Source organism: Phytophthora parasitica (genome assembly GCF_000247585.1).
Source record: "Phytophthora parasitica INRA-310 unplaced genomic scaffold supercont2.43, whole genome shotgun sequence".
Classification (NCBI taxonomy): Eukaryota; Oomycota; class Peronosporomycetes; order Peronosporales; family Peronosporaceae; genus Phytophthora; species Phytophthora nicotianae.
This window is the reverse complement of record NW_008649029.1, coordinates 67,317-83,761: the sequence shown is the minus strand read 5'-3', so window position 1 is coordinate 83,761 and position 16,445 is coordinate 67,317. Positions and strand designations below refer to the sequence as shown.

General features: G+C 47.4%; 5 protein-coding genes across 5 annotated transcripts in view; 1 reads left to right on the top strand and 4 right to left on the bottom strand.

Annotated features, from left to right (window-relative positions):
* PPTG_14417 (hypothetical protein) overlaps positions 1-4,112 on the top strand; it is a 6,745-nt gene extending 2,633 nt beyond the window's left edge. The window contains exon 2 of the mRNA XM_008911704.1: positions 22-4,112. Coding sequence (XP_008909952.1) covers positions 22-855 — 834 coding nt within the window. The 3' untranslated portion in view covers positions 856-4,112. The remainder of the gene's footprint in view (positions 1-21) is intronic.
* PPTG_14416 (hypothetical protein) lies at positions 149-4,775 on the bottom strand. Its single transcript, XM_008911703.1, has 4 exons — positions 4,506-4,775; positions 4,387-4,435; positions 4,215-4,326; positions 149-4,156 (listed from the first exon to the last, which is right to left on the bottom strand). Exons 1-4 carry the CDS (start codon positions 4,731-4,733, stop codon positions 1,036-1,038), a joined length of 3,510 nt encoding a protein of 1,169 aa, XP_008909951.1. The 5' UTR covers positions 4,734-4,775; the 3' UTR covers positions 149-1,035.
* Positions 4,776-4,915: 140 nt separating this feature from the next.
* On the bottom strand, positions 4,916-9,224 carry PPTG_14415 (hypothetical protein; the record flags this gene model as incomplete). Its single annotated transcript, XM_008911702.1, has 3 exons — positions 4,916-7,136; positions 7,200-8,949; positions 9,041-9,224. 3 exons carry the CDS (start codon positions 9,222-9,224, stop codon positions 4,916-4,918), a joined length of 4,155 nt encoding a protein of 1,384 aa, XP_008909950.1.
* Positions 9,225-9,439: 215 nt separating this feature from the next.
* Positions 9,440-9,871, bottom strand: PPTG_14414 (hypothetical protein; the record flags this gene model as incomplete). The annotated part of the gene is made up of 1 exon (XM_008911701.1): positions 9,440-9,871. One exon carries the CDS (start codon positions 9,869-9,871, stop codon positions 9,440-9,442), a length of 432 nt encoding a protein of 143 aa, XP_008909949.1.
* A 1,346-nt stretch (positions 9,872-11,217) lies between these two features.
* Positions 11,218-16,441, bottom strand: PPTG_14413 (hypothetical protein; the record flags this gene model as incomplete). Its single annotated transcript, XM_008911700.1, has 2 exons — positions 13,979-16,441; positions 11,218-12,736 (listed from the first exon to the last, which is right to left on the bottom strand). The coding sequence occupies exons 1-2, from the start codon at positions 16,294-16,296 to the stop codon at positions 11,218-11,220; spliced, it is 3,837 nt and encodes a 1,278-aa protein (XP_008909948.1). The 5' UTR covers positions 16,297-16,441.
* Positions 16,442-16,445: the final 4 nt, after the last annotated feature.

The following is a 16,445-nucleotide window of genomic DNA, read 5'->3' as shown; positions in this document are numbered from 1 at the left end:
CACTCTAAAAGAAGTCGACAGGTGTCCACAGATCTAAATAAGCCACCCTTACGATGGAATTGTAACTATGATCCGCAAGTGGATTTTTCCAGACGTCTGGTTGGTGATCAATGTGCTTCGAGGACCCGTGGTGCACACATTTTACGTTACAGTTTCGTTGCTCAATTAGTGATTACGGGTACGGAGTTCCAGCAGAAAATCACTAATCTGCAGCACGGGAATTCAAGCGGAGACGATGCACTGACGACTCTTATCGATTCACTCAAGTACGTCACTCGTCTTTCCGTGTTGATGCGGCTGCTTGCTACAGCTGCGGTCTTCATCCAAGGTCTTCGAGTGCTCAACACATTCCGCAACCATATTGGGCTAAGTCTCCTGAGTCACTCAGTTCAAAAAAGCTCTATACTGGTGTGGAGCGTTCTCTGTGACCTTCTTGGTGATTTTCATGGCGTTCGCAGTGTACTATTCGGTAATCGCGTGCACGAGTTCTCTTCTCTATTAATCTCCATGACTTGTGTCAATGTGCTTTTTGGCGGATTCGACTTCGAGGTCATTAAGGGTATCCACTACTCGATTGCGTTTTACTGGAGCTTCATGGCTCTAGAGACGTTTGTGCTGCTAAACATTGTGCTGGCGATCGTAATCGACGCTTATAGCATGGAGAGAATCAAGAAGGAGAGGACCAAGTGGTGGAGATGTCGACGCGTTATTGTCAATTTGTTTCGCGGATTTGTATCCAAAACAGTTGATCAACTTCCAGCTCAATTCTGTCTGTGCTTCAAAGAGCGCCATCAAGTGGTTTTCTGGGACGAATCCGATCCAAGACGCTTCGAAGCGTATTTAGGGATAAGTTAGACAGCTCAGAGTGGACACCGGATACAATTCTCATTGTGGAGAAACTTGAACAATTGTTCCCCGATGCAACTGGACTTGAGTGTATAAACACGATGAAGTATCTCGTCCCTGGGATTTGCTAGCACAGCAGTCCGCAAGGCGTCGCCTCGCTATTAAAATGTCCATGATAAGTTGGGTTTCCTACAGTTGTGATGGTCTGGAAATGGTATCCACAAGGTCTGCCATAGTCATTGATGGTTTGGTGCGGTTCCAAAAGCGTCGCTGCAATTTATTTGCTAGACGATCGAGCGCCATGACGTTGATGAGAACGAAAATCTTGTCTCCGGGGTACACGATCGTGTCGGAAGACGGACACGTGTACACATACGGGTAAGGTGCACCTCCAGGACCTCCCTTCGCACGAAGCAAGCCGATCGGTAGCGTATGTGCCACACTCGACGTCATGTACTCAAAGAGCTCTCCATACAGCAGCTTACGTTCGCGTAACTCTTTCGGCACGTCGTACAGCACGAAGCAACTTTTACCATCAAGAATCTTTCGGATGAACGTATTGAGCGACGGATTGAAGAAGCTTTGGATCAGCAAGTCATCAGCGACGTACGAAGGGAACAGAGCTCCGTTCATAAAGCGCTCCTGGAAGAACGTTTCGCTGTCGTCACCATTGTAGAGACTCTCGATCGTAACCCCAGTGGCGCTGTCTGTCTGTCCTCCATACGTACTCACCTGTTGCGCGGCAGTTTTCAGACTTCCAAGGAAGAAAGTATTCACAGCAGAGCACGCATGCTTGACTACTTTAGCCTTATGTTGCATCCAGTTCTGCTTCTTCGTGACACTTGATGCTCGACCGTGTTGTAAACTCTCACGAACACCAGAAGAGAACGGTCCGCGATAGCTGGATAACTGCGACTTGACGTCGTATTCACCTTCATTCTCGTCCATAAAATCATTGTCTTGCAGTCTTCGTGATGAACCGAAGCTCGATACTGGATCCAAAAAGCGGTTGTTGTTAACATCCCGAAGCTCAATGATCGTAAAGATTTTGTTGCGTTGTAGTGCTGAGTTGACTAGAATCGCGTTAAAAATCGCCTTGGAGTCGTCGTATCCAGCCTCATTCCCTTGAGCAAGCACGACAATGGACGACGCCGTGTAGATCCCAGCAGTAGCAAGAACGTGGTGGTTCTGAGGCGATCCGTGTACGTGATACACCTCGCCGAAATCTCTCAGTTGAAGCCACGAAACGCTGTCAAAAGTGCCAGCGTCTACGATCACAACGGGGACAATCCGTTCGATATGTGGAGCTCGTAGTGGTCGTAAGAAATTCACCAACCGAGAGACAGAGCGCTGTCCTCCACTCTCGTTGCCAATACTGCTACACACGACAATGTGGCCGCCAGCAGCGAGCAATTCACCGGAAGGGGACGTCGGGATCTGAGACGGATCGTTGACAGCGCACCGCATGATGTACTCTCGGATATCTCTTGGGATTCGTCTCTCAACGTTATGTTGCGCTTGACGAGCACGACTTAGCAGGTTCCCACGACTCTGTAGTAGCGCCATGTTAGTGGACAAAGCAGCGACGCTGCTCATTGTTGGTGTGCCAGCGAACGGCTCGAGAGAGCTGATGGACTCAGCGATTAAGTAAGCTTTCGTACTTGGAGTAATACGATACCACCGGCCAGGATTGAACGCGATATCTCCATCGGACTCAACAGCGATAAGAAGCACCAAACCATTTGACTGTCGATGGATGTGCATCGTGGCTTGGATGAAATTCATGCCGTGGAAATGTTTCGTCAAACAACACGAGTAGATTTCATTGGCAGCACCAGAAATGTACTCGGAGACCCAAGGTTTCAGTAGATGAGCTTGATCCGGAGCGACTTCGGGGATCTCTCCACTGCGACTTGTGATTAAGTTTGACACCACCGTTGATAGGCCAGGGCATCGACAACTGAGACCCATAAGTCCAAGACGAATTTCATCTGCGCAGACCAGATTTTCCTTGCTTAACCCAGTGGCTTCTAGTAGTGTGCGGTTGTCCGAGTTGGCTAGCATGGCGAATAGTTGAGTGTGTTCCTGTTTCTGCTGAGATACTGACAGAACACGCAGCACTGTAGCCGCATCTTCCTTGTTGCCATCATCCGAATATTTGTTTGGCAAGAAAAATACAGCCATGGCTCGATCGAGTTGCGCGTTCTTCAGGTCAGTATCTCGTAGTGGAGAGCCGTACACTAGGAACACGCGCTTATGGTATCGTGGGTTCTGCTCCACAAACTCCATCACTTCTCGTTGGTACGAAGCGTTCTCGCCAGCCTTATCGAACTGCATGAGCACAACAATATGGGTCTCACGGATTAAACTTCCTCCACGATGCATCCACTTCGAGACGAGCGGTTTAACATCTCGCTTCTTGTCTTTTTTGATACTAACTTCTCCTTCTTCCATTGCCGTATATGCTTCATGAATACTGCCATATCGAACGTGATTCTTCAGTGGAATCTCACTACGAGAATGAGAAGCTTCAGTAGAACTTTGACCTGCCACCAACTTCTGAACTTCATCGTCGCTATCTTCACTGTCGCTGGCTTGACCTTGAAATGCCTCCTCGTGGTCAGGATGGAAAAATTCGCGGATAAAGTCCTTAGTCTGGGCCACTGAAGGATTTCCTGTCACTATAACGTGCACAGTATTTCTTGAGCCATCATATTTCACTAGTGTTCCACGTTGATCTCCGTAAAGCGCCATAAAAGCAGCCGATTCGTTCGCGAATGTATAGATTCCAAACACGATGATCACACAAACAGTAAGCTGACCCAGCACGGTGTGAGGTGAAAAATCACCATAACCCACAGTAGAGACCGTCACAAACATGAAGTAAATGGACGAGAAGAAGCTCCACGTTTCGTCACAGTTTGGAAACGCGTCCGTGCCTTCACTGGTGGCTTGGAGGATCGTCTCGGTGCCAGCTTCATTGCTGCATTCGTACACATGAAGCAGGAAACTGTTGGTATGTGGTAATTCTCCAAGCTGTTCGAGAGAGAACAAAACTGCTGCGAAGAAGAAGACGAGGCACAGAGCCTTGAATACCACGAGTAACACCTGCGAGAAAAATGTTTTGTTCGGGTAGCGAGCGAACAAATGATCCACCACCACGTAACCCACATAGGACCGAATGAAGCCAAAATCCAGCCATGATCGAAGTCGCTTAGTCCCAACCACGATCGTCTGGAATGAAATGGTAAAGTGCGCTACTACCGACAATAAGTCGAATAAATTGTGCAGCTGCAGTACGAACGTCACTCTTAAGAGAAAAAAATGTCAGCCTAAAAACCTAAATAAATACACAAATTTTCACTCACTTGTTCTTGGCAGCTAGCCAGCGAATACCGTATCCGACACCCGTAGCGATGAGAAACAGCGACTCAATAGACCACGACGAGAAACTCACAGTCAACGATCCACCCCGTACAACTTTATAAAGACATTAGCATAACGTAAAACAGCAGAAGAGACTGACAAAGTACCACGTACTCCAGTTGATGCAGACATAGAAGCTGGTGACGAGTTGAACAAGATAGTTCTACATAACAACACGAGTTAGATACATGTACTAATTCATCCAGTGATCCTCAACAATAAAGGCTACTTACCACGACGTTGGTGAGCGGAGAGTCGCAAATTTTACGCAGTCGCTCGACATATTTGTGCGAAGCCAGTTCGAGCCACTCATAGACGATAGAGAGCGCGATAACAGGCACTTGGATGAGCAGCCAATAGCGAACTTGGTCCCAAATAAGGTACCACGACGCCGTGTAGCAGCCGGCCGAGTTGTCCGTGATGGAGCAGGCGGGGGCGATGGCCGCCACCACGTCCGTCATGATTGTCCCCTGGTAAATTGTAGACTGGTCTCTCACAAGTCGACATTCAAAAAACCTAATCGGCTGTTTTCTAACCCTAAAAATGTGGTAACAGAAGACCCGTCTGCTCTGGCTTTTATTTTAGTCTTCAACGTGATGCTCTGTTTGGATCACTATTTTTTTTGGATCACTATTATTTTACGTTATTGGTTGGGTAGAATAGGATACAGCACTGCTTGGGTAAATGGCGAGTGTTGATCTTGTGTCGATAATTCCTCGTTGGTCTCGGTTCCTGTGCGTGCATCGTTTTGCTTGTCTTCGCTGTAATTTAGGGTTCTTCGAGGAGATTGGGTCTCTCGCCATGCAGCTTCTTTGAGCGACAGTTGCTCACGGTTGTATCCACTCACTGCAGCGGCTAAGCGACTAGGACTGAGTGCGGGATTACTGTTACTTTCATCTTCGGAGAGCGAGTCATCGTCATCATCAGAGTCTTCGTTGGGATATGGCAACGGGTTATTGCTCGATCCAGTGGCGCGTAGAACTTCCATTCCAGTACGGACGAAGTTACGGTTGTATCGTAGAGTACTGGTGCAGTTGGGCGAGGATTGACAGGGTACTGGGAGACGGATGGGGCTGTGATTAGATTGTCGGGCGCTTTGAGGGGAATAGTCTGCGGATTCTAGCCGTTCTTCGTATTGTGTATCAAGTTGTAAGTGGTGGAATTGAGGTCGTTTGTTGGCGCTCAGCTTCGGTGGTACCGGTTTACGTGGCTGTGGACTCTGTTGAGCAGGAGGTCGAGGAGATAGTGATCGACTGGGAGAATGTTCCGGAAAGAATGGGGGTCGTGCAGGAGATACCAGTACGTTTTGTTTGATACCAAACTCGTTCACATGGTGGATCATTTGCGACGGAGATGAACACATGCCACTAGTTTTGTCGTCCAGGAGTGGAAGCGTAGAAGCTGCTTCACTACTGGTGGACACAGTGCTCCGGGTTTTCCCAGGATGACGCCGTCTGCTTTCATCTTGACTGGCTTGTGCCCGGAGCTGCGTGCGACTACTTCGAGGACTGGAAGCGAGCGGTCTGACCAGACTGTGCTTCTGCTGTTGCTTTGGCGCTCGCTTCAATTTCCCCACAGTGAAATGGAGATCCATCTCGTTAGCCACTCCAGGAAGCAGTTCTCTTGTGGCTCTACTGATCTTCTGGAGTAAAGTCTCCGATGATCCAGTAACGTCAGTAGGAATGTATTGCGATGATACTCGAGGTCTCTCTAAGGCAGGATTCCTCTGCGGAACGAGTGTCTGACTCGGTTGATCCGTGACGGTCACAGTAGCCTGGACTTCTTTATTGCGTCGTAGCGAGCGCATGTACACATCATGTTCGTATTTTCGCCCTATCTTGCCCATAAGATCTTCATAAGCGATCACCTGCATGTCAAACTCGCGTCGCAGATTCGCTAAAACCACTTCAACTTGAAACGCGCGGTTTGCACGTAACACGTGATCGATTCGAACTTGATCCAACGTGAATTCAACGGCTTGTTTCTCAGCACGAGCTTTGAATAGTGCGAGCGTTGTCGTCTCCAGATCCGATTGAAGCATTCCCTTCTGACATTCGAACTGCATGATCACGCGAGCCTGTTGTCTCGTAGTTGTCGTCAGCTGAGAGATCTGTCGATTCTGTTCCACCACCACGCTCTCCAGATTGGCGATTAGATCCACCTTGAGCGCTATATCACGCTGGAGTTTGTTCACTAGATGGTCCAGCTTACTCTTCCTGAATCGACTCATACGAATGATCTCGCGTTGAGCGGCATCAGATGCCTCCTTAGTTTCTTCTTCTTCGTCTTCGCAGCCTTCAATACTAATGATACCTTGTCGGCGCGCCTCTGCTCGCTTTTGACGACTCGTACGCTCTTCGTCAGTGACGTCTTCCTGGACTTCAAGCTCGATATCCACGGGTTTGTCGTCTTCACCAAGCACGCAGTCGAGGTCCAGTTCTTCGCCAAATGTATCCTGAACCATTAACAGTAATTCTCGTATTGCTTCGTCCAGCGGGAATTCATCAAGCTTGACAAGTGCCAGCATGTTCTGTAATGAGAGGACGAATCGAGTGACCGCGTTCTTTGAGGTAGAATTGGCCATGTTCAGCTCGTTCTGGTTACGTTGCAGATCTTCTTTTTCGGTCTGAAGCTCCCGGACGTGCAACTCGGACTCCTTAATGCGAGTTTTCAAGACCGTGGCTTCTTTCTCCGATACTGATAGTGTCTTTGTGAGCTGCTCGATCTGAGCGATGTTGTCTTTATTCACGTACGTTATCTCTCGAAGCTGGGCGTTGGCTACCTTGACTTCCACCTCCAGTTTAGTGATCTGCTCCTTCGCTGCTGTCTCGTACATCTTGAATCGCTCCTTCAATGACGTCACACTGTACAATTACACAGATCTATTAGACTAAAGCTTGAGATCGATTAATGATCTCGTGACGTACTTCTTTTTGGTCTTTTCGTAATTTTTCTCCAGCTCCTGGTTTTGTAGTCGCAGTTGTTCACATGTGCGTTCTGAGTGAAGAAAAGCTTGCTGCCCTGCTGAGTATACGCGTTTGTTGTGCTGCAGTTCGTTGTCTAAAGCTTCCAACGACGTTCTTAGAGTCCAGATTTGCTCTTCATCCTTCTTTTTATCAGCCTTGTTAGCCTCCACAATTGCTTCGAGCTCCATCTTTTGATTCAGTAGCCGCTCAATACGTAACTTGTCTTGTGCTCGCATACCGGTGTTCTGCTTTTCAGCTGTCAACAAGTTGCATTTCGCTTCCAAGACTCCGATCTGCACTCTCCCTTCGTCAATCTGAGCCGCCAGTCGAACGATCTCCTGCTGGGTTTTGGTGCTATTCTCCACTTCAATGTCAAATTGCTCTTTCATCGTCTGTAAACGCGCTTCTAAATGGCTTTGCATCCTCTGGTTTTCAACCAATTCCTTGTCAACTTGTGCCTTGAGTTCTTGAAGCCGATTAATCTCTTCTTGCATTTTCTCGACTTGTTCTTGTAAACCCTGTTTTTCGACAATTACTTTATCCTTTTCCATTCCTAGAACAACTAAATCTTGTTTCAGCTGGTCATTATTGGCTCGTAGTGCTTGGTTCATGAACAATGTCTCGTGCATTCTTTTAGCATAGTTCGCTTTCTCCGCTTCTACACGCTCCAATTGAATCGACAGCTTCCGGATCTCCTCGTCCAGCGCATATCGCTCCGATAGAGCGTTCAACCGCTCGGAATTCGCTACTTCGTAGTCTCTCCGTGCATCATCCAATGATTCGTTCAGTTTTTTCTCCTCATCTTCATGTACCAAAACTTCGAGCTTCAATAAACGAACCTGCTCTGCTTGTGCCGCAACTTGGTGCTGCTGTTCGGCCATCTTAAGGTTTGACTCCGTCGTCTCTGTAACGAGTTTTAGAATGAGTTCACTCTTCTCGTTTCCACGAGCTGTCTCCTCTTTCAATGCAGACTCCGTGATGTGTAATTGAGCATTCAAATGTTGTTTTTCTTGTTGGAACCCATCTTGAAGCTGCTTTTGTGTATTTTCTGCAGCTTGTTTAAACTTGAGCATTGCCATCTCGTACTTGCCATTTTCGCATTGTTCAAGTAACAGAAGAAACGTTAACCAAGCGTTAGATGACACATGCTTTTCAAACCGTGGAGGGCAGTGAGCTGCGATCTCGTTGATGATATTGTGGAAGCCATTCGTGTACACGTACAACGCTCGATAAAGCCGATCCACCAGGTCTTTCGGCATACCCATTTGATACAACGAATAGCGATCCATTCCAGCTCGACCAAGAGGACCACCGTCTCCTCCCTTACGAAAGGCAAAAGCTTCAGGATCGACGTCCAATTCGTTATCGATTGCTGGGGTTTTCGCAATGTCACAAGCTGGAAGAAGAAAAGCCCCATTAGTCTCCAAGTGCAGATTCACCCATTCTTCAGCGACAACTGAATCGTGCAGAGCTGGTGTCATGCCTCCTTTGGATGTCGGACTTGAGGAAAGTGTCGACTCGGTTACAGTCGGTGGTTGATCATGATCTTGTCGACCAGGAGATCTCGGACTACTCCCTTGATTCTTAGTATTCCACGCTCTATTCGCCATTGCTGCAAGCACTTCTCGATTGATTCTTGCGATTTCACTCTCGGCTGGAGGAACGACTATAGCTAAGCGTGCACTGATTGCGGCTAGAGTAGACGAGGGGTCTGTTGCGTAGCAAACAGTTGCAGTTAGTCAGACTACGGTGAATACTACACACGAATCTCACCGAGAGATACACAAAGAATGATGCCATACCGATGTTGAGTAGATTAGCATCCTGCTTGTTAGAAGATCGCAATGGACTGCGGGGGCTTGTTTCACTCTTATTACGGCTGGTAGGAGACATTTCAAGTGAAGGAATTGTCAAGGACAGCTCTTCGACCTTAGGATCATTATCCAACTCATTGGTCGAGGCTTCACTAGCCTCGACATTCTCCATGATGCAAAGAGTTTATTTGCGATAATGTGTCGGCATTGAAATATTTTGTAGTAGTTATTTTGGCATCGAACAGTTTTCAGAATTATTCCTAAACATGGCTCGTATTATCATAACGACCAACTCCATTTCACCAGTTCTAAAGAAGCTGTTTAGTTTTACTTTTTGGCATCGCGATCCGCTTAGTTTCTTGTAAACTACCTCGCCACTTAATACGCCTACCTCCTATAATTGGTAATAACCGCCCATGCGCCGATAGGAAACATGATGAGGGTCGCGAGAATGAAGAACTTGTCCCTCTTTGAGCTGTTGTTGTACATATTCATAAACCACGCGCGGACCTTGCTCGACCCCTTCTGAGTAAATGTGGCCTTCTCTAAATTCTTGACCATGGTAGGGTTCTTCTGCAGAGCCTCGACCTTCTGGCTGACACCAGGCTTGCTAAAAATACCCTTTAACTTGCTCAGAAAGCCCGCCGCTCTCTCTTCACCGTTCGCCCTGAGGTTGCGACGTGTGATGTCATGGCTGATGGGGACGTTAACGGGGTCAGGACGCTTGTCCAGGGCAACGGCGCTCTCAGCGCTGGCGAAACCATTGTAGCACGCGATCAGAGTGACGACGAGCAGGGTGAAGATGAAGCTGAAACGCATTGGCAGACTGGAGAGCTGGGAGGTTTATTAGATAGCTTGCCGATTGTCAAATGAAGCTGCAAGACGAGAGGAAATTGATTGGGGCGCCCAGCTTGGCAAGCTGTACTGCAACCAGCCAGTCGAAAATGTCCGATCTGCAGCGACAACAGATCATAGATTTATCCCGTTGCTCATAGGGTTTATCAGTGAAAATGATGTGCTCGTCCGGCTTGTTGTGCTGGGTGGCACTAACACCAGTTTATGTTTATGAAAAACGTAGGATGTACACATTGGAGAAATTCTGGTCAAGGTCAAGCGCTACAAGTTTGTAGTTTACCACTGTGTATGCATGATGCACTGTGCATCACCACATAGGAAAAATAATGGTGCAGTGTAGACGTACGGAATTATTAGGGAGAACTACTACCTACACACCTAAACAAAATGGTATAACGAATGCAAGACGAAAGCAGAGGAGAATTGTTGTATCCTTGTACTTGCATCACCGGAAAGAGTTAACTCTTGCAGGCTCATCATGCATAGAGAAACGTCAGAATCTCCAAGGAAGGGAGATTAATATATTTGATTGGATAAATACAAGCTTGCTTTCATGAGGCTGTCTTACGGGTGGTATCGAACCTGTAAGGATGGTTTGCAGCAGCAGACATAATAGTGTTTACTTGGATTCAGCACTTTATTAAAAGTTCTGACGTTTCTCTAAGCATGATGGGCCTGCAAGAGTTAATAAGTGACTTGACAATTGTATTTATAGTTGAGTATTGGTAGGATTCAATTGTATTAATAGCTTACTGGTACTGTGACGTAATTTTGAACGAGTATTTTGTGTTGTAGTAGGTTTGCTGCGGGCCTCACGTTGCACTGTAACCCTAACGGTACACCGCACCAGACAACACACTTATGCATGCAAAAATTAGAAATCAAAGTTGTGGTGCGTAATAGAGGCGCTCATCCATGACGGTCGTCACAGCGCGGAGTACATGGGCCGTGTTGTCGCCAATGATAGAGTCAAGTATTCGCATCATTTGCGGAGCGTTTCTTAGGTTGTGTATCCATAACTTCCTAAATGTTATTTTCATGTACGTATTGTATTGAGAAGTGAATACATGTAACTTGGTCTGCCGTTGTCAATTTACTCGGGGGCCCTCTTTTTTACAGCCTAGAACTTCGTCTTAAACCTTCCGAGGCTTGGAGCTCTAAATACTGTGAAATAAACTCCACCCGCTCTTAATATCTGTTGCCATATTCAACAGTACATATACTATTCTTGGCGATTGTGCTCACGGCGGTAAATCTGAGTACCCATCGTGACAGTGACTGTGAGTTACCTAGGACACGTCCTGTTAGATCTATTTCCTTAGGTCTTTCTTCTTATTCGTATATGTTGCCAGCGTCGAAGCATTCGCTTTCCTCGCTTTCTTCGTCTTTGACGAGTTAGCAAACATCGCAACATTTTCCTTCTCTTTCACTTTGGATGAGGTAGACTGAACACGGCTCGCCAAACGGGATATCACTGGGGACACTGCCATTATCGCGGCTTGCTTCTGCGTTTGTAGTCGTCTTAGTCTAGCCCGACGCACACGATCCGCCACCGATTGGCTCTCCTCAGTAGTATAACTATCATCGTTTGAAAGTGAAGACGAACACGAGCTAATTGGAGATTCCGGTGCATCTGAAAGCACTGGTCGTACCCTTTGCAGTAGTCGAGAAGGGAGCTGAGCATATGCTGGAGCCTGCTCCAATCTTTTAGAAATCCGTTCCTGAAGGAGTTGAATGTCTTCGTGAACTTTCCTCGTGTGCTTGTCGATCAGGACTTCTTCTGCTTTAGCGGTTATTTCTATTGGAGACTCGAGTTCATCGGATCTAGTATAACCACTCACGGGGCGTACGTGACGAGAGGACTGCTTAGTAGATTTGTTCATCGCTACGGAGTGAGACCTAGGTGCCGTTCTAGCTTGATCGAAATCATTATGTTGTGGCTTCATACACGGCTGCCCTCCCTGGACATGATGTCTTGGGCACTGTGGGACCATACCAAGACCTCTCCTACCATAATCTTCTTGGTTACTATGAAGAGCATCGAACTCCTCATGTCCCTTTTGGGAAGCAGGATTCACGTGGTTGATGCGGTGCGTCAAGTTCAAAATCAACTGGTTCTTCTCTTGCAGTAGTCGACTCAGCTCTATATTTTTTACTTGTTCTTCCTTCCACTTCCCCTCGATATTTGTACATTCGCTCTGTAAGCGTTCATTTTCACGTTCATGTGCTTGTTCGTGTTCGTTCATGGCTTCGCACGTACTGGCAATCCGCTTTTCATACTCCTGAAGCCGATTCGCAGTATCTTCCCGCTCCGTTTCCTGTTCTTTCAAGTGACCCCGTAGGTCAGCTATCTCTCGCTCAAGCTCTTTCTGTTTATCCATTGCTACGGCCATTTCAGCGTCATGAGTATTAGCTATCTGCTCTGAAGCAGCACGTAGGTCCTCATTGACTTTCTCCTCTCCAGCCACCTTCGCCTTCTCGGCTTCGAGTTCTCTCTTCAGCTCAATCATTTTAACTTGTTGCACCTGGTTCTCCTGAGCAAGAGATCGATATTTGACACTATCCTTCTCTCGCTTCTCTTCTTCGTCACATAATGCATCTTCCCACGCACGTCGCTCCTGTTCAATTGCAGCTCTGGCCTTTTTGAGCTCGTTCTCTAGAGAAACATTCCTCTTTTCATAACGACGTAAGGCCGCCTCCAAGTCTACAACTTGCTGGTTATCCCCCTTTGCATGTTCATGCAGAATCTCAAGTTGGTCCGACAGAGACACTGTGGTGTCCTTCACAGCCTGTAAATGCGCCTCCAGATCGTGTTTTTCATGTACGGCACTGTCGTAAGTACTTCGTAGTATTTTCAATTGATGATGTAATTTATCCACGTAAAGACATCTCCATTGTCGCCAAACTGCACTGAAAATCCCATTTTTGCGTTGGGATGACACGACCTGGAAGTTTTGTTTGCATCGTTTCTTCCTTGTGTTGAATCTCCGCCAACTTGTTGTAACTCGTCGGAGAAGTGACCATTGTCGCCGCTTTTCGGCGTGTGCTAGCATTCGTGCACGTGCTTTTTGTGCTCTCGCTAATCGAATTCCAGTCCGAAAAGCGTCAAAATGATGCTGAAGTGTTCCGTACTTGTTGGTCTTCGCTTTCTGCAAATTGGCGTGTGTTCGTTCTTTCCACACACGCCATGAAGTACGTAACAGCTTTATGAAATAATGTTTCAAAGCTTTCGTGGAATCTTGCGTATACTTCCGCTTGGCCATCGAGAAATATTTCCAATGCATCCACAGCTTCCGAAGTCGTCTACGGTTCACATACCGCTTGGCCAGGTTCAAAGATCGTCTCGATGTAGCTTGCTCGGACGCAGTTAGATGCCACGCACCAAAAAATACTTTAATCACTACAAGTTCCTCTTTATGAGCAGCGTGTTTCTCACTCTGAACACGACGACGCCACTCCACCCAACGTCTCCATATTCGTCGACGCAACCTGACCTTACACATCCTATCAATCTCGATCAACTTGCGCCATTCACGAAAGTGCAGGCGTCTCTGTCGGCATTGTATACGGTATCCAAGTTGTGCTGCTCGCTCCTGTACAGGTCGCCGAATAGAATACAGGAACAATTTCCAGTTCCAAAACACAATTTGCTTATGAATACGCCGAGAATCTTGCCAGCGTAGATCTTGCACTTTATTTACAGTTCGCTTGTATCTGGTTGTACGTTTCCATTCACGAAAACATGCACGCCGAAGATTATGTATCATACGATCTCGCTGCTGATGGAGTAGTTCTCTCTCATGTTTTATCAAAGTAGCAGCGCTGACCCATGCTCGAAAAATATTGTTAAGAATTCGGGTTTCCCGTATCATTTCATTGCGCTTTGCGATCACACCGACCCTCGTCACATTGGCCCATTCAATGAAATGGTTTCTGCGTACTCGAAGTTGCTGCTTCTTTAAACAGCCTCGTAGTTCATGTTGCATCCATACTTTGCGTCTCCATAGCCAAAAATGATCATGTTGTACAATGAAACATCGCTTTCTTTGTACATGTTTGATCTGTTGTGACCAGTTGTAGAATCGAATCCAGCGGATGAAGAATCGCTTGAGGATCTTTGGTGTAGCTACAGCCATCGTACGTTGAGCCATCTCCTCTTTAATCGCCTCGCGTTCGTGAAGCTGTTGGGCTAGTGTCTGTTGGTATGAAGCCAATTTCCGCTGAACGTTTGATAAAATGTGCCGAAGATCCAGCTCTCGCTGTTCCGACTCCATTAGTGCTCGAATGTACTTCTCTTCTCGTTGCTCCAGCTCCTGTAGACGACCCTCATTAAGCGACACATCAGGTTTCATCGGGTTAGCAACACGTTGAGGTTCATCGCAATGGGACTGTCGTCGCTGTGCTGTTTGGAGTGGCCGAACGGGCTCTGACTGTGGCGGTAATGAGGCTATAGAGAGAGGATTTGGTGGGCTTTTTGCAATAGGAATATAGGTTTCCTCCTGGGTTCGACGTGCTCGTGGAGGCGATGAAGATGCGTTGCTAATCGCACTGATGCTTGTCATGTCTAGGTCTTCCCGGGTGAAGGCTGATGATACTCGGCGTTGGCTGCTGTTAAACTCGGTTGCGACTTCACTATCGCGATGATTTCTACTCGCCATGTGGTCGCAGTTATGGAAACCAGTTGAAGACTGCTGTCTGTCACCAAGATTTTTATGAAACAGTGGATGCTGTTTCTCAATCAGTTCCGGGGGCAATGGGGCATCTTCTTGTCGTTGCATAGTGTACACTCTTTGGAGTTGAGTGGTTTTGCTCTGTAGCGATGGTCGTGATAATTTTTGAGCCGAACCTGATACTGAATCTCTCAGCTTGAAACCATGAATTGCCTCACCAAGAGATTTATTCGCGAAGTCTCCACTGCGAAGATTCGCCTTGCGATCTCGCGTGGTCTGCACTGATGCTTCTTGGACGTGTGAATGACGATAAGCTTCTGCTTCGCTCTTTTTCTTTGATTGCTGTTGGTTTGATGGATTCATGAACGTCAGTGGGGGAGGTAGAAAGCTCGGATGTGGAACCTCTGCTCCTCTGTCCCAAGTATCGGGGTCCTGCTGCTGTGGCGGGAGCTGATGCTTACTAGATCGTGCATCACTATCGTGAGAGTACCGCCGTTCAGTAAGACGTGAGTCCGTCCAAGTGCTTGCTTGATGTTGAGGCGGCGGCTTCGTTTCTAGCTCGTCAACGTTTTGCTCCATACGTCGAACTCCAACTAATTTATTTCGCTGTCTTAGGTCCATTGAGAGGAGTTCTTTCAAGTATTCTACCATCTCTTTGCGGTTCTTCCCACAGACCGCGTGTAAATTTGCAGTCGTTTTCTGTTGCAGTGCAATCACGTTGGCATAAGCTTCTTCCCACGAGGCACAGCGCTGCTTAATATCATTCGAAAGTCCATCTAGCCGTAGTGCTCCTGGGGAAGATCCACTCGCCAGGTTAAGTAGATATTCCTTTGCTTTAACTTTCGGATTCTCGGATAACTTAGCATGCGTCCGGACAATTATCGTGATCATTTGCACCTTCAGCGCTTCCTGCTCCTGATCAGAAAGTGAGTTTTCGTATTTCCACAGTCGCAATAACAGCGGCACATTACAAGCCACATCGTTCGGACTTGGTACGCGATCGAACCTTCCAGTAGCTACCCCTGCCATCACATATCCGTAAAATGTCTTGTGTAGTGAAATCAATTGCGCGATCCGTTGCAGCTTTTGAATGTCAAAATGGTTTTGCAAGACCATAGTTCTTAGAGCATCGTCCTGTGCCGCTACATGAGGCGCTGCATGTCTCTCCTTCTTAGTGATATCACTATTATCCAGTACTTGCAACTTTGTAAGCACCGCAATAACCCGCAGCCTGTAGTTCGGCTGGTCACAGAGTGGATTTCCCATCAAGTTGAGATTTCGGAGCTGCGCGAGTTCATTCAGTCTCGCCACCTCTTTATCAGACGAGATTAAATTCCCGCCTACTGACAATAGCCGCACCGCTGGGAACTGTTCGATCCCCTTTAGTGACCGCAAGTTGTTTTGGCTTAAATACAGCGCCGTGACCGAAGCGCTGACGGTCGGAGGCACACGACCCAGCACATGGATTCCCTTACCCACAGCGTTGAGTCTTGCACCGTCGCACAGCCGCATACCATGCTGTTTAAAGGCATCTATCAGCGTCTTGTGCGACTGCAATGTGGCCTTTTGACCACTGAAAGCCGCGCCATAGTTAGGTTTCCAGGGCGTTGAGCCTTTGCCAGGTTTCTCGGTGTTAGATTTATCTCGTTTTTTAGACTTAGGAGGCTGCCGTAATGCGAACTGTCGACTGTAGCTGGATAGAATAGGTGCGTCGACCATACTGGGCTAACTAGATGCCGTATAAGGAGCTAGATGCTGCGTAGTACGCAGGCGGAGCACCTGTGACTTGTGCGCACCAAGAGGCGTCATCGTAACCGCACCAAAAGCTGCCTCTGTAAACCACACCACGAACGGATAGAATCAGATCC